General features: G+C 43.2%; 1 protein-coding gene across 5 annotated transcripts in view; it reads left to right on the top strand.

Annotated features, from left to right (window-relative positions):
- Positions 1 to 17,295, top strand: part of GGA2 (golgi associated, gamma adaptin ear containing, ARF binding protein 2) — a 42,182-nt gene that overhangs the window by 12,464 nt on the left and 12,423 nt on the right. For 2 of the 5 annotated variants that reach the window (XM_056806084.1, XM_056806081.1), the window contains exons 3-14: positions 664 to 739; positions 4,343 to 4,441; positions 5,826 to 5,949; positions 6,458 to 6,561; positions 7,541 to 7,621; positions 9,084 to 9,221; positions 12,615 to 12,696; positions 14,028 to 14,168; positions 15,186 to 15,323; positions 15,793 to 15,848; positions 16,189 to 16,242; positions 16,712 to 16,887. In XM_056806084.1, coding sequence (XP_056662062.1) covers positions 664 to 739; positions 4,343 to 4,441; positions 5,826 to 5,949; positions 6,458 to 6,561; positions 7,541 to 7,621; positions 9,084 to 9,221; positions 12,615 to 12,696; positions 14,028 to 14,168; positions 15,186 to 15,323; positions 15,793 to 15,848; positions 16,189 to 16,242; positions 16,712 to 16,887 — 1,269 coding nt within the window. The remainder of the gene's footprint in view (positions 1 to 663; positions 740 to 4,342; positions 4,442 to 5,825; positions 5,950 to 6,457; positions 6,562 to 7,540; positions 7,622 to 9,083; positions 9,222 to 12,614; positions 12,697 to 14,027; positions 14,169 to 15,185; positions 15,324 to 15,792; positions 15,849 to 16,188; positions 16,243 to 16,711; positions 16,888 to 17,295) is intronic. The other 3 variants (XM_056806083.1, XM_007498775.3, XM_007498774.3) reach the window with 3 other exon arrangements.

Here is a 17,295-nt window from a genome sequence, read left to right as displayed (position 1 = left end):
CTACTTTTGCTTGTTCTCTGCCATAGATTTAGATCCCTTGGTCCCTGGTTTTATAAGATGAGAAAGTCCCTCTCTGAAAAATCATTCCCAGTTTTGGACCCACCTTCCTGTGGAGGCTTCTGTAGTGACTACGGTGCTTCCTGCTGGGTTTCCCACTCTGTCTTGGTCACATTATAGGCTCATGACACTGGAAGAGGAAGCCCTCCTTTTCCTCCTGACTCAGCCTTTTCTGAGGCTCTGTGGGTTCCTTCTCTGGGTTGCAAACTGAACTTAACCTAGAAGCACCGTATCACTAATTCTCAATCTTGTTTGTTGGAACCATTTCTGTCTTGTTCCTTTTGGTGGGGAGAAATAGGGTGATACACTGTGCTTGAGGGGTGACCCACACCAACACCGTGCTTCCTGTGGAATGTAACAGTGTTCTCACGGCCTCTTCTGAACTGCTTACAAGGCTTTGGCTCCTATCCTCTGAGTTTTTGTATTCCTGGTAGAGGGGAGGCATATGATGGCTTCTTGCCTCTTGCCAGAGCCTCTGGGTTCACAGCAGCAGCAGCATCAGAAGATTCTTGTGGAATAAACCATGCCCACTCCCCCATTTTCTCTCTGTCCAGAGGAGACTTCTCAGCTTTGCCTAGACTTGTCTTATTTCTGTTTTTCCCTCAGCACATCCCATGCACCTTGGCTGTTGGCCCACAAAATCCAGTCCCCCCAGGAGGTGGAAGCTCTTCATGCCTTAACAGTGAGTTGAAGTCTGGTTCTCTCTGCAAGGCCTTTCCCCTCCCCCCTCAACATGAGAAAAGGACACTGGAGACTCTGTCTGGTGGCTGATGAGCTCCCCTTTGACTTTCCTAAAGGGATCCATTCAGACTTCCAGGCGATGGGGCAAAGCAGGATGTGGGGTGAGGGGAGGGGAGGGAAGTCTGAGCTGAGGCTTCACATTCTCAGACCTGGCTCTTACAGAACAAGAACAAATGCTTCCAAAAATTGGATGGGGGAGGAGGTTCTACTTAACCCCTCCTGGTTTGTGGCAATAGGTGCCATACCAGTCATGCAAGGTAGAGAGAGAAGGCTGGGGGAAGGGAAGGGAAGATCTGTCAGTCAAGAATCTGGGAGCGAGGGAAGGAAGGAGAGAGGAAGGAGGGTTATTTGGAGATACCCTGGACTAGCTAGCTACTCTTAGGGAGAGCCAGGAAAGCCCTGGGCTAGGAGAAACTCCATCTCAGAAGTGAGAGAGGGGCGCTCCTCAGACGGATTCCTCAAAGGGAAACAGATGGACAAAAACACACTTTACTCACTTTTAAACACTTAAGACATGAGCCAGCCATTCTTCAATCTCCCATAAAGACAAACAGTTACAGGTAAGGCTTACTCTTTCTTAGATCCTATTTGATGATCAATTCCCATGGATTCAGTTATTCTCTTCATGCAGCCTTAACTTCTCTGCTGATCTTTCAACCTTACATCTCCAACTGCCCATTAGACATCTTGAACTCAAGGGTGTCCACAACTGAATTCAGGATCTTTCCCTCCAACCCTTCTGCCATCTTAACTTCCTTATTACCAGTAAGGGTACCATCCTCCTCCTAGTCACCTGGGCTTTAAATCCAGGGGCCATTTGGACTCCTCACTCTCACCCTTTCCCCACATCCATTTATCAATTGCCAAGTCCTATCATTCCTACCTTTGTATCATTTCTTCTGTATGCCCTCTTATCTCCTCTCACACTGCCACCAGTTTGGTGCTGGTCCTCATCTTCTCACTCCTAGACTATTGCTATAGCCTTCGGTGGTCTGGGAAATAGAATAGTAAACTGAGGGAAACTATTTCTTATTGAAATAGAGAGGTAAACTGAGGAAAACTACTACTGATTGAAATAGCAAAGATATACTGAGGGGAACTGTTTCTTCTGCAATGACTGCTGACCTCTGGCTTTGACTAGAGAGAGCTGCTAAAGGGAACCCTGATGGCTGCTTATTTGTAATGGAGGTAGAAATGAGAAATGCTGAGGGATGCCACACAGAGATGCTGTCACACAGGGGAACTGCTCTACAGGGAATTGCTCTGGGGTTTACTCTGGGGTTTGCCTACTGATCCCTACTGATGGCTGATGGATCAGTATATCTTTTTAACCTCCTCCCCCCTTCACTCCCTCCTTTCTTCAAACCCTCTCCTCCCAGTTCTTCTTGAAGCCTTTGGCTTCTTCCCTCCCCCCTGAGTGAACTATAAAGATATTCTTTTATTTCCTTTTCAATTCAGGGGGTTTATTGGGATAACAGGATGGGAAACTGAGGTAAGAGGGATGAGGATGTCCCTAATCAAAAATGAGGATTATGAGAGTTTGAGGAAATAGACCAGTCACAAACTGTGACTCTTAGACAGTTAGGGGGATGGAGAACAATAGCTTTTCAAAATCTTCTTTCTTCTTCACAAAATCAGCAAGGTCTCTCAGCTTAACCCCAGAAAGAAGCAAAGTTCAAAATCTCTCCTTCAGCCTGGTTTGTCTCCTTTTCTCAGCTTCAACCCCAAAGAAAAACAAAGTTCAAAGTCTCTCAGTTTCTCCTGGCCAGCTCAACTCTCAAATAGACCACCAACTCAAAAGCCAAGTTTCTCCTTCTTGTTAACTTCAACTGTCCAAAGCCAGAGAACCCCAAAACCAAGTCAGCCCCACCAGGGTCTTTCAGCCAGGTCCCACCTCCAGAGAGACTCTAAGTCCAGTCCCTTCCCCCTGGTCAGCTCAACTGCCAACTCCTGGGAACATTCTGTTTTGGAAGCTCCTTCTTGATTGACAAGCAGTTTAGGTCCCCAGTTTCTTGCATCTTGGTTTATAAGTTCTCTCTCTGCCTTTACTACATCTGTATGCCTTGAGCATCTTGCTTCTCTGCTTCATCCTTCTCTGAGCTATCAAACTGATCTTCCTAATGGTCAGTCCAATCATGTCACACGCACCCTACTCCCCAGGCAGTCAACTCCAGTCTAATATAAAGTCCTCTTTTTGTCTCCATAGCCCCATGCCTCCCCACCTTTCCAGGCTTCTTCCAGTCCTCTCCATGTACTCTGTTATCTCGTGACACTGGCCTCTTTGCTGTTCTTTGCACAAGATACTTCACTTTCCAACTCTAGACATTTTCTTTTGTCTGTTGCCCTTGCCTAGATCTCTCTCCCTCATCATCTCTGCCTCCTGGCTTTCCGTGCCTCCTCCAAGTCCCAGTTAAAATATCATCTTTTACAAGAAGCTTTTCCCAATGCCACTTAATGCCAGTGCCTTCCCCTTGCTGATTGTCTCCAGTTTATCCTTGGCTTAGGTGCTCAGTTGTCTTAGTCATGTTCTACTCTTTGGGACCCCATTTGGGGTTTTCTTGGTAAAAAGAAGAAGGGAAGGCTTGATGCTTTGGGGTCTTGTAAAAAACAGTTAAAAGCTTTAAGTTTTCAGAAAAAATGTTAGTCCCATCTCCAAGAGGAAATAACAGAAATTATATTCACAATAATTGGTTTGGTTCTTCCTTGTTTTGAAAGGCCTGAGCTCTACCAAATTTCACAAACAAAACAGCCATTTCTCCTCTGATTTCCTCTGCCTGAAGTGCAGCCATGGAAACTGAATTTTTTTGTTTAGTTTAAAAAGTTATACTTACTGTAGGATTGCCCCAGAACCAAGTACAAACATTGAGGCTTTAATGAGCTGACACAAAACCTAGCCATCATAGTGATACCAGTATGGGTATCACATTTTGATTTTATAAAACATCAGCTGGGAAATGGCATTAATTTTTAAAATGACACAATTGGGGCAACTAAGTGCTTCAATGGGTAGAGAGTCATGCCTAGAAATAGGTGGCCCTGGGTTCAAATGTCTCCTCAGATACTTTGCAGTTGTGTGACCCTGGACAAGTCACCTAACCCCCATTGCCTAGCTTTTACTACTCTTCTGCCTTGGAACCAATACTTAGTATTGATGCTAAGCCAGAAGGTAAAGGTTTAAAAAATGACACATTTCCAGTGACCTAAAAGTTGAGCCCCAGAGGTATTGTTGGATTTCAGGTATGACCTAGGCAGAGACTAGGTGGGGAACCTAGATGAGGGTTGGGTTGCTTTGGTCTTGTTCCTTTTCTTTTAATGGAGCTTAAGGTCAGTAGAGTTTCTGGGAAGTTCTTGTGCCAGAGAAACAGCCTACTCCCCCTGGGCTTCTCTAGCTGTTTTTCATGGGGCTTCCTGAAGGAAGGACATCTGAATTAGTTGGCAGACAGACATGTCCTACTTGCATCTGTCCCATTCGGGCCCCTGGGTGGGAGCCCAGTAGATTTAGTTCTCCCCCTTCTTGCGCTAAAAGCCAGTTGGGCCTTTCTAGGTGCTTGAGGTATGCATGAACTATTGTGGAGAAAAATTCCATGGTGAGGTGGCCAAGTTCCGCTTCCTGAATGAGCTGATCAAAGTGCTTTCTACAAAGGTGAGTACTTTCCAGGGACACCTCACCTGCTTGCTTTTCTGAGTGGGATGCTCTGGATTATGTTCCCTCCCTTGAAGAAAGGCCGAGGCTGGAGGATAAACCCCAACACCTGGCTTGTAATGATTTGTATGTAGAAATGCTTTGAAGAGAGCATAAGGCACTCTACCAGCAAGAGGTGTTATTAAAGCAATACAATGATCCAGGACAATTCTAAGGGACTTATAAAAAAGAATGCCAACTGTCTCCAGAGAAAGAACTATTGCAGTTCTAATAACATAAGATTTATCACTTGTTTATTTGGGTATGAGATTTGGGGTTTCATTTTATAAGATGATTCACTTACAAAAATGAATAATATAGAAATATATTTTGTGTGATAATTCATGTATAACCCAGATTGAATTGCTTGTCAGCTCCAGGATAGGGGATAGAAGAAGGGAAGGAGACAAATGAATCAAATAACTTTGGAAAACTTAGCTGTGAATTTATTAAAATAAAATGAAGATAAAACAAAAAAAATTCAAGGTGCTGTTATTACATAGAGAATGAGCAAGCAGCTGACTTCCATTTGCTTTATTTCATACCATACAGCCCCTCTAATATGAAAGTTCTATTCCAACAAGGTATTGTGTCATGGAGGTGACACTGACTTCTTAAAATCTGTGTTAGTGGAATATAAATTCTAGCAGGTCCTACAAAAATGTAAAGGCTCCAAGCAGCCTGGATGATGTCATTATGCATATTGCCAGAGGATCAGCTTAACTAAATTCAAGGAGATCCATTACCAAAGGGTAGGTGATGACTTCTGATAGTTGGGTATGATATAATTATTCCTCTGAGTGATATTTTCCCCACACAGGGGCACTATTAGGAGGAAAGGGGTTCTTTAGTTTGGATGGATAGATGCTGTGTTTGGGGTGACTGATGCAGATTTAAGTTTAAGTTTGAACTTGCAAATTGTCTTCCTACCTAGTCTGTTTTCTGTATTTTGACTATTCATCCTCCTTCTTTTTGGCTTCTACCTTAATTTTTTCTAGTCATTTAAATACCCTGCTCAGTCAGTGTAATGTGTAGCTCTGATTAAGCCAGGTTGGATTTAGAGCATCAATCTTTCTGTCCTGAGACAGCAAGCCTCTAGCCTACAGTCCTATCTATATAATAGATAGACTTTGGACACTGAAATCTACCTTCTACTTCTTAACACTGGATTTAGGAGCCAAGAGACTTGGAAGACAAGGGGAGAAATAGTTCTGGGGCTCCCAGGGGTCAGACCTTGCATGTACTTAAATTCTCTTGTGTTTTGTTTTTTTTTACCAAAGGTTTTGGACTAGACTGTCTCATCTCTCATCAGTCTAAATCTCATCTTTCCACTTTTTGCTTTCAGTATCTTGGATGCTGGACCACAGAGAAAGTCAAATCAAGGATTATTGAAATAATGTTCAGTTGGACAGTTTGGTTTCCCAAGGACATCAAAATAAGAGATGCTTATCAGATGCTGAAGAAACAAGGTCTTGCTTATATTATGTTATGTCCCCATTTGTTTTGAGTTTATGTTAGGAACTTGACTTTTCCCTCTCTGTCTCACTCCTGACATGGATTTGGGGAGATTTGTCAGGAACCATTTAGTGATTGTTGGACCCTGGCGTGCTTCTTTCTGAGATATATATATATATATAAACTATAAACTTTGGGTATATATAGTCCAAAACTACCTGGGCTCAGGGTTAAACCTCAACCTAATTGCTCAGTCACCTTACTTAGTGTATCTCTAAAGAGTCACTGACTCTGCTGAAGCACCGAGACCCTGCTTTCACACTGATCCATAGGATTTCCCCCAAAGAAATGGAGAACTTCTTATCTGTCCCCCACAGGACTCCAGGGACTAGGAATTATAGATTCTTTGCAGAAGGAACCCTCTCTCCCTTATAAGCTTCTTGGATTCAGTCTGAGGTCACCAAGACCCCCATGAGGGCTGGGCAGAGGCAGCGTTTGAAATCTAGGTGTTGCATGTTTCAGGAATCATTAAGCAAGACCCCAAATTACCAGTGGACAAAATCTTACCCCCACCTTCTCCCAGGCCCAAGAGTTCCATCTTTGATGCTGATGAAGAAAAATCAAAGGTAAATAATATGCTCTTTTCCTCTATTTACCCTTGCCCCAGAGGGTTAAGCTCTCCTCTATGGTTCAAATAACAAGCAACATGAGGGGAGGTTTTCTCATAGGTTGTAGGTGATGGCTATAGGCCCCTGTGTCCTTCTGGAAGATCTTAAAGTGTCTTAATTCAGTGATCATTGAGCCTGTGTGACATCCTGCAAGAGGTAGAAAGGGGACTGGTTTCTTGAGATAATGTAGTGATTTGGAAAGATCTTTGGGTAAGGGGAGATTGATAGAGCTCTCTGTGTGTCTGTGTATAGTTATGTCCAGCTTAGAGGATGGGCTGACTATGTATATTTTAAATACTTCTACCTGGATCAATTCCTACCTTACCCAAAATCTCCCAGAGTTACCCTTTTGTCAAGCCAGCATTTGGTGGGGGAAGGGATAACCAAATTTCAGGGGCTTCCAGAGGTCAGGCCAAGGGCCCTATTTCACTGAACCCCAGAGACAACTCTGACCTTTGTCATGCTTAGCTAGGACTTAACCCTGGGAGATGCACAGCCTATTAATACTCCTAGGGCTCCCCTGGTAGAAAAACAAGGATAAATGATGCAGTGGTTTGTTTCTTGGACCTTCTCAAGAACCTAGCTTTCAAGCAATGTTACTGCCAGATCTGTCAAGCTTCAGGGCAACCTCTATCTCATATGCAGAATTATGTAGCTGGGTATTGTCCTCTCTTCTTTTTCCACTTTTCTGGAAGTTATTCTTCCTCTTGGCCTTGAACAATCAGGACCCGTAATGATGGTAGGCCATAGCAGTTGTAGGACGATGAGCACTAGGCTCTCTAATGTGCCAAATGAGCTTGTCTTCTGGGCCCTGGTTTTCTCTGGTGTCCCAGAGGATAACCACTGAGGGGACATTGGGGTAGAGTAGGAAAAAAAAAGATGGGAGAGGAGAACAAATATGGCCTCATGTCATTGTCTTGTGGAATCTCTTCCCCAGCTCCTGACAAAGCTTCTGAAAAGTAACCACCCTGAAGATTTACAAGCAGCCAACAGATTGATCAAGACCCTCATCAAGGAGGTAGGCAGCAATAGGTTTCTCACTTCTTTTGGTAGGAAAGGGGGCTGGGAATGGGAACCAGTTTCTAGAGTGCTTTGGTGCCTTGGGATTTGGAGACGTCCTTGGTGTGTTACGATAGACATATGCTGGGTTCTCTTAACTTCCTCTTCCTCTGAACCTTGGGGAGAAGATGATGGAGGACCTAAGAATGATGGCTGTGTGTGGATGGACAGATGACTGGGAAGAATGGGCATGGACTCTTTTCCTTACCTTAATTCCCAGCCCCATCTCTTCCGGGTAGTTTAATAGATTCACACTGGTATCCCTGACCAGTGTGCATTTGCTACAGATCCAATATGAGCATTTGGGTTAGGATCAAAGTAATTGGTATAACCTAGTATCAGGGGCGAGATTGGCCTGAGAAAGGTGGGGGTCAAGGGGGTCTCTCTTATCTCAGCATCCTCATCTCTCTGAAGTAGGAACAGGACATCAGTGCCCAGGAAAAGGAATAAATAACCTAATGTGGAGAGTACTAAGAATGTTTCTAGTGCATATTTTTTCCCATGGAAGTCAAAACTACATTGTGTTCCACAGTCATAGATAGGACAATATCCAGATCACTGCCTTTAGAAAGCTTGTTGAAAGAAAGCTAATATATGTGTCTATTTGGGAGATAGGCTCAAGGTCCAAGATTGTGGGCTTAACCTGGAAAAGTAATGTGGAAAGAGCATAAAACTTTATTAGTTAGAGAGTCTTGGCTATGCCATTTATTAGACATCTCATATTCAGTAGATCACTGACTTCTCTGAGACTCAGTTTCTTCATATGTAAAGTGGTGACATTGGATAGGGTAGAATTTGATCCAACCCAGGCATGTTTCACCAAGTTTTGAAGATAAAAAAAGATAATGTATCTGATGTGTTCCACACAATTCAGTTATTATTGTTAACCATCTTTCACGAGTTTTCTGGGTACTTTGATTTCCTCCGTCTACTGCACATTTTTTGTAGCAACGTTATTAGCTTTTTTGGGGGTGGGAAGGGAGGTGGGAATGGGGTAGGAGACCAGGTGTTCTTATCTTGCCCAGGCTGAGAAGTCCAGTGGCCACTCCTGGGCCAGACCTCCCACTACTGACTGGCATGGAATCTTTGATCTGCTCTATTTCTGATGTAGGTTGGTTTGCCCTTCCTTAGGCAGCATGGTGGCCTTGTGCCTTTGCTTAATGAGGATATTTGATTGACTTTAACCCTGCTGTAGCTCAGAAACTCCTGAGCCCAAGTAGTGGGAATTATAGTCTCTTGCCCCAATTCCTGGCCACTGTGGTTAATTCTTATCTAGCTATTATAACTTGGAGTATTCTGCTCCATGCAACTTTTGGGTTCCTTATTGCTCAGGAATTCGTCTCACCCTATATTCCTATCCTAGGGTAAAGAAAGCTTAGGGTTTCTATTCACTCTCCTCCTTTCTTCAATTCCTTTGGAAGGAACAAGAGAAATCTGAGAAAGTGTCCAAGAGACTCAGCACCATACAGGAAGTCCAAAGCAATGTAAAACTGATGAAGGAGATGCTGAACAACCATCAGGGCCCAAATCTGGAGCAGCTGGACCTGAAGACCCTACAGGTAGCCCTAGATCTGAGTAACCCCAGAAACTAGGTCTATCGAGAAAGTTGAACATTTGGATTTGCTGCAGACCCAAGATAGGGCCTTAAGTCAGAGTAATTTGTATAACCTGTTTCTAGGAAGAGAGGGAATTGGCCCGCTGGGCTCTAGATGAGAGCCAAGGTGTTGGGGGTTTTTAGTTCTTGACATACATGCAAAAATGGTTAGGAATCTCCTGTCAAAGGGCAGCGAGGTGGCTGAGTAGATGGAGTACTAGACCTGGAGTTGGGAAGACCAGGGTTTAATTTTGACCTTGGACACTTCCTAGCTGTGTGACCCCATACAAATTACTTAATCCCAATTGCCTAACCCTTTTCCTTCTGGCTTAGAGTTATTGCTAAGATAAAAAGTAAGGGTTTAAGAAAAAAGTCTCTTGTTGAGAATAACTTCTGGACATAAAATTCACACAGCTAACCTTGCTTCCCTTGGTTTTGAACACAACTTCCTAGTTTCAGGACTTAAATAAGGGAGATGTTCTTAATGGAGTGTACAGGGAAGTCTGATGCATTTTCCTTCTCCCTTTCTTCTCATTAAAGGGCTATGTATGTATGTATGTGTATATGTGAGAGAAGAGAGAGAGAGAGAGAGAGAGAGAGAGAGAGAGAGAGAGAGAGAGAGAGAGAGAGAGAGAGAGAGAGAGAGAGAGAGACAGATGGGGGAGGGGGGAGAAGGGGAAGAAAGAAAAAGTGTGTTTTGGTATTTTCCTTTACCCTTTTCTTTATCGCATAAAACAATCATCCCAAAGTAAACCCAGCATTGAGTTATTGCTTGTCCTCCCCCATTTGGGACCAAAGCTGCACAGTAAATGCCATTAATTGACGTAGCTAAAAGGCTAGGGTTCATCTCTGTAGGTTGGGAACCATTGCAACCCATTATTCTCATTGCCTTGTCATGCCCTTTGCGAAGATTGGGGCACTTATTTCTCAGGCTTGGCTTTAGAAGATGTGGCCGCCACATTTACTAAATCCTCCAAAGGATGAATCTTTCCATGGGAATATCATGTTCTTTAAAATCAGTCCTGTGTTATCTGTTGTCAAAAGCTTGGGGAGGGCAACTGTTCATTTGGTTTTCCTTTGGGATGTACTACTTTTGTTCTGGGAGTAGGGTAGTTTCAGGCTATTATATTAGACTCATAGGATATTAGAATTGGAAGAGACTTTAAAGGAAAGTTAGTTCCTCATTTTATAGATGAGAAAATTGGAGTCCAGAAAGGCTGACACTTTATAATATTTTTTAAGCCCTTACCTTCTGTCTTGGAAGCAATATGTATTTTGGTTTTAAGGCAGAAGAGCAGTAAGGACCAGGCAGTCGGGGGTTAAGTGACTTACTTGCCTAGGGTCACACTATGGGAAGTTTCTCAGGCCAGATTTGAACCCAGGTTCTCCTGTCTCCAGCTTTGGCTCACAACCCCCGACACCTTGTAATTTCATTCAGAAACTGTATGAGGGCATGGTGCCCATGCTTCCTGAGTTTTAGTCAAACACTCTATTGCACTGTCTTTCACTCGTGTCTCCTGGTTCCTTGAAGTTCAGCCTGGAATATTGTGATAGCTTCCTAATTGGTTTACTTGCCTCACATATTTCCCCTCTCTAGTCCATCTTCCACTTAGCTGCCAAAAGTGCGCAGGTCTGCATTCATAAACTCCAGTGGTTTCTTATTACCTCTAGGATAATAGCTCCTTTATTTAACATTTAAAAGCCATCATAACTTGCTTCCAAACTGCTTTTTAGCCTCATACTTACTTCCCTTTATAAACTCTTAAAAAAAAAATCTTTACCTTCTGTTAGTATCAATTCTAAGATAGAAAAGCAGCAAGGGCTAGTAAATTGGTATTAAATGACTTGCCCCGAGTCACACAGCTAGAAAGTATCTGAAGTCAAATTTGAACTTGGGTACTTCTGACTCCATTCCTGGTGCTCTATGTAAAGATTAAAATTTGGGGAAGACTGAGGCAGGTAGAAATTAGTTTCTCTCTGCAAGGAGTATTATATTTTATGAGGTTTATTAAAGGTTGAGAATTTAAGAATATACAAGTAAGAAAAAACACGTGCCTAGGCCAGAGGCCTAGACAAGACCTCACCTACATTATGGAAAGAGCCACATCTGCCCCAAAATGGAAGTCCAAAAAGAGCGCTCAAAAGCCTTTGCAATCAGGTTAAATCAATCCCTTCTCGATCTCGGCCCAGGTGAGATTACAAGGCATTCTGGGGAAGTGGAGCAAAGGCTTGTGGGGATTGAAGTCCTGGATTCCAATCCATTTTTACATCTATCCATTGTGCTACCTAGCTTGCCCCTCCTTTACAAACTCTTTAGTCCAGTCAAACAAACTTTCTTGCTATTCCTCAGAAGCAACATTCTATTTTCAATCTTCGTACCTTTGAACAAGGTTGTACCCCTAACCTGGAAAGTGCTCCCTTTTCTTAGATTGATTCAACATCCTTTATAATGAAACTATCTTTTTTCCAAAAGAAAAGTAGAAAGAGGAAAAATATTTAGCAAAACCAGTCAGGACATCCAAAATATCTGATGTTATATCCAAGAGGTATCAAGCTTCAGCCTCACTCTTTAGTGTGACCCGAACTAGATTATAATGCAACTAGGAAATGGCTAACAAAATAATAATAAAATTATTATTAAAATAATAATATAATAAATATATAAAATAAATAATATATAATAATATATAAAATAAATATAAATAAATATAATATAATAATATATAAAATAAATAATAAAATAATAATAAAATTATTATTAAAAATAAAATAAAACATAGATTATGTTAGTTTGTGGATTTCTGAGTCATTATGTGGCCCCCATGGAATCCATTTCTCTTTGAATTTGACACCACTCTTATACACAATGGTCTACACTCATGGACCTCATACTCTAGAGTAGTCTTATCTCTTTGGGTCTAAGCTTGTTTTTATTTTCACAACATTTAGTTTCAATTGGTTTGTGGTGGAAATCTGCAGAGTTTAGATGAAAAGCAATCTCTGCTTACAGTCTAGGGGATAAGACATAAAAACAGATAGCTACTCGGACTATATTATGTGATAAGTTCATTAGTGTGTTGCAAAACAAAATGTAATGTGGGATCCATTGGGCAAGCTAGTTTCTATTTGGGGATGCTACTTTTGTTTTCCAAATATACAGTTAGATGAGCCTAGAGAGTGAGAACTTGGGTGGATCAGTGTTGGGGAGTGGTTATAGACAAAAGAACCTCTTCCATCTCTTTGGCTTGAATTGTCAGCTCCAAGCTCCTGGCTATCACTGGTCACTGGAAGAGGCACCTGCAGAGAGACAGTGTCTGCAGAAAGTTCTCTAATGCATTTGATCTGTTTGTCATCGCAGGGCTTGTATGAGAAATGTGAAAAGCTGAGGCCCACCCTGTTCCGCCTTGCCAGTGACACTGTGGATGATGACGAGGCCCTAGGTAATAGACGGTTTTTTTTGGTTTGTTTTTGTTTTTAATTGAAGCAGTGCCTTGAAGGGTTAGGAACATGACCATAGATGTGGTTCCCTGCTAGAGGGATGAGAAAAACAGTGCCTCTGGTTCTATAGGCAGGGCGTTGGGTACCTGGCTTGAATTACCCAAAGATTGGTTTAAAAAAAAAATCAAAGGTCTTCCATCTTAGAATCAATATTATGTATTGGTTCCAAAGCAGAAGAACAATAAGGGTCAAGCACTGGGGATTAAGTGACTTGTCCAGGGTCACACAGCAAGGAGTGTCTGAGGCCAGATTTGAATTTAAGGCCTCCTGTCTCTAGGTCTGGATCTCAATCCAGGGAGCCACTCAGCTTCCTCCCCACCTCCATCCCCCCCCTCCCCCCCAGCTGCCCTTTAAAAAAGTGGTGAAGTTTTAAGGTACAATTCACTGGAGGTTAGCACATGGTCTGAAAGTTATAGGAAGAGAAGGAGAGAGGAACAGAAGACCAACCAGTTGGGCAAAGAAAAGCAAGGGATATTTGGTTTTGTTTTAAAGGGAAAAGCATCTTTTGGCCATCTCCGAATGATTCTATGGCCATAGGAGCTTGGTGAGGAGGAGAAAGGTGTCTATTTTGTGTGAGATGTGTTCAGTTCTCCATGACACATTGGACTGGTTTCTCCTGTCAAGTTTCTAACTTCTTTTCTATGCCTTCTACAAGATGCTTGGCCTGGATTTCTGGCTGACTTTGACCAGTTATTAACCAAAGGGAAAACACTTATTGAGAAGGTCCTATGAGTTGTCTCCCCACCCCCCCACCCCCTTTTTTAAATTTTAACTCTTACCCTCTGTCTTAGAATTGAAACTAAATATTGTTTCCAAAGCAGAACAACAGTAAGGGACAGGCAATGGGAGTTAAGTATCTTGTCCAGCATCACCCAGCTGGGAAGTGTCTGAGGCCAGAGTTGAACCCAGGCCTTCCGGACTCCCAGCCTGACTCTAACCCCTGAGCCCCTCTGCTCCTCCTCCTGTCGGTCATTCTTTAGTCTGAACCACAAGTTTTTTTGAGAGCTCAGCCAGGTTGCGCCTGAGGTGAGAACAAGTAGAGGAGGTACAGTTCTGGGCATCTGGGAGGCTGCGGCAGGAGGGCTCAGCATTTAAGCCGGGATTAGATGAGCCCAATGGAGCCAAGTAAAGGTAAAGCGCTGCCCTTCTGGTTGAGGGGCAGAGCTGCAGCTAGGTTCTGTGGGACAGAGGCCAGTGGAGCTTGCAGAAGAGCTAGCCTGGGGTTGGAGACTGCTTCTAACCCAAGTGACTTTCGTTTCGCTTGTTTTTGCAGCAGAGATTCTCCAGGCCAATGACATGCTCACTCAAGGTATGCTCCTGTATAAGCAGGTGGTGGAGGGCCAAGGCAGTTGTGGGAACACAGTGGCCAGCACAGTCACCAGCAGCACCCACGGAGACCTGCCTGCCTCCCAAGGTAACTGGAGAGCAACACGCCTCCCACGCACCATATGCTTTCCATTGTGCAGGATTTTCATTTTGTTTAAGGAAAACATTCATGAGTCATTCAAAAGGTACAACTGTAGATCTGTTTATAGAACCTGAAGAGCAGGGGGCAGCTGGGTGGCCAGGCCTAGAGATGGGAAGTCCTGGGTTCAAATGTGGCCCCAGAAATTTCCCAGCTGTGTAACCATGGGCAAGTCTCTTAACCCCTATTGCCTAGCCCTTACTGCTTTCCTGCCTTGGAACTAATATACAATATTGATTCCAAGATGGAAGGTAAGGGTTTTATAAAACAAAAAACCAAAAGAACTGGTGTAATTTCCATATTAATTGTGTTGTGAAAGAAAATACAGACACTCCTGAAAAAAAACTAAAGAAAGTGAAAAACAGTATGCTTTGATCTGTGATCAGATTCTCTATCAGTTCTTTCTCTAATGGTAGATAGTGTTTTTCATCAGGAATCCTTTGGAATTGTCTTGGCTCCTTATACTTCTGAGAAGAGCTAATTGGTGTAACAGTTAAGATTTAGGGAAACTGAGTCAGGTAGAAATTAGTTTCTCTCTGCAAGGAGTATTATATTTTTATGAGGTTTATTAAAGGTTAAGGATTAAAGAAAATACAGAATAAGAAAGCACATGTCTAGGCCAGAGAGGCCTAGACAAGATAACCTCACATCATGAAAGAGACGCATCTGCTCCAAAACGGAAGTCCAAAAGAGCCCGAGCCTATTCCTAACCAGGTTTAAATACCCCATCTCACTCTCGGTCCAGGTGAGAATTCAGTGAGATTAGAGGGCATCCTGGGGAAGTGGAGCAAGGATTTCTGGGGGTTGAAGTCCTGGATTTGAGTCTATTTTTACATTGGTTGATAATAGCTAAAAAGTTGATCATTATACAGTGTTGTTCCTGTGTCTAGTTCTGGTCACTTTACTTCATGGCTGTGTTTTGAGGGTGGTTCTTTCCTCTTAAGAGCTAACTTTCCCCTTCTCTAGCCTTGCAGGATAAGGCAGGCAGCATCAAAAGCTATTCCCTGATTGACTTTTCTGACCTGGACTCTGAATCTGGAGTCCCTCCCCAGCAGGGTGAGCCCACATCGTCGAGTCTTCTGGATGAACAACTGGCTACTTTAGGTGGGTGAATGCTCTGTGGAAGTCCACATGAGTTAGGAAAAGTTACGTGGATTTCCCTTTGGGAAAGAGTATCTGTGCTTATGGTGGAGACAAAAGGGTATGGACCTTTACTTGGAGTTTAGAAATAAATTTGAAAGAACTATAGGGCCAGCTAGGCCAGGCCTGGAGGAGGACATGAGTTCAAATCAGGCCTCAGACACTTCCTAGCTATGTGTCTCTGGGCAAGTCACTTAACCCCAATTGTCTAGCCCTTACTGTTGTTCTGTCTGTCTCAGAATTGATAATAAGGCAGAAGGTAAAAGGTGGTTTTTTTGTTTGTTTTAAAGAAAGTACTGTACTTTGCCATTTGTAGAAGGGGAAGGAGTGGTGAGGATATTGGATGCCTCACCACTACCAGGGATGGTGGGGATGGAAGTATTCTCTGATTTAATAACTGCTTTATGTCATACTCTGTGCTTGTTACCTGCAGGGCTCAGTGATGCCTCAGTCTCATGCAAGACGTCCTCAGACTTTGATGCTCTTCAGGTAAGGAAGCCTATCCCTAGGGTCATGGAGAGACAATTGGTATTTGAGAACTTCACAGGAACATCACCTCTGGTGGTAGAGAGTTGTAACATGGAAATGAACTGGCGCTTTAAGTTCTAGACCTAAAACTTCCCAGATCATATTGCTGCCCTAGAATTCTGGGGGATGGGTCTTATTCCTGCCCTTCTTTGATTTCTACCTGCAAGAATTGTAAAATTGAGATTTGAACTCTGGATTCCATTCCCCAGGAGTCCTTGCTAGCTCCCAGAATGCCCTCTAATCTCACTGAATTCTCACCTGGGACGAGAACAAAACTTTATTTAAAGGGTCTTCCCCATAGGCGGGGTCTCTCTTTACTTCCTGTCTCCGCTGGCGAACAGACACCTCTCATGATGTGAGTGAAAATTTCATGGCCCACCTGGCATGTGCCTTTTCTTACTTGTATATTCTTAAATCCTTAACCTTTAATAAACCTCTAAAAAATATAATACTCCTTGCAGAGAGAAACTAATTTCTACCTGCCCCCGTCTCCCTGAATTTTAATCTTTATAGAATTACTGTACCTCACTCATCATTCCTGGCTGCTTCAGTGAGCCTGAATCCCAGTTGCTGATGACTGCTTTCTGACTTACAGTTTTGTGTATTTTTTTCTTTTTCTCAGGGGTTGGTGGGATGGGATAAGGGCTCCGATTTAGAGAGCTCAGAGCTGTAGTTGCTTTGGTGACATAGAAGGGCAGCTGCCTGTTGTCTTTTTGGCCGAGTGGAGCTAATGACCAGTCTCTCCTCGGACTCCCTACATACTCCTCACACCTTGGTTTGGGGAAATGCTTATTTTCTTATTCTAGCTGGTTTTGATCTGACAGGTGGCCACGGAGAATGGTTGCCAGGAGGAGGGGGACTTCTTTAGTACAACGGCCAAGAAGCCCTTGCCTGGCAGGACTCATCAGACAAATGGGTCCCAAGGAAGCTCTCAGGAAAAGTTGTTGTTGGGCTTGTCTGCTCCCCAGACTTCTTTTATCCCTGACCTGTCAAGCAGATTGTGAGTATACTGGGGAGTAGATGGTAATGAGTTGTGGCATATGGGAAGTCTGTAGTTGTTTCTTGCATGGGCTGGGGTGGGGGCTGGGGACGGGGGAACTAACAGACCCTCAAGAGCAAACTAAGACCCCTAGTTCTGGAAAAATCTTTGCATGGACAGCTTATCCTGAACATGTTGCCTCTTGCCTCATCCCATATATGAAAGCTGCCTTTGTACCGTCTCCCTCTGTCTCATACTCCCAACAACCATCTGTAAAAATGTGGTTTTTGTGAACCTACCAAGAAAAGGCAGGCTCAAAATACAGATTGTGTGAGAAAGAGCAGGAAAAATGGTTTTCCCTGAGTGAGTCTTGTGGGAGAAATAAAGATGTCTTACTGTGAGATCATTATTATTTGCATTCAGAGAGCC

Source organism: Monodelphis domestica, chromosome 7 (genome assembly GCF_027887165.1).
Source record: "Monodelphis domestica isolate mMonDom1 chromosome 7, mMonDom1.pri, whole genome shotgun sequence".
NCBI classification, from domain to species: Eukaryota; Metazoa; Chordata; class Mammalia; order Didelphimorphia; family Didelphidae; genus Monodelphis; species Monodelphis domestica.
The sequence above is the reverse complement of the archived record's forward strand: the minus strand, read 5'-3'. Positions and strand labels throughout refer to the sequence as shown.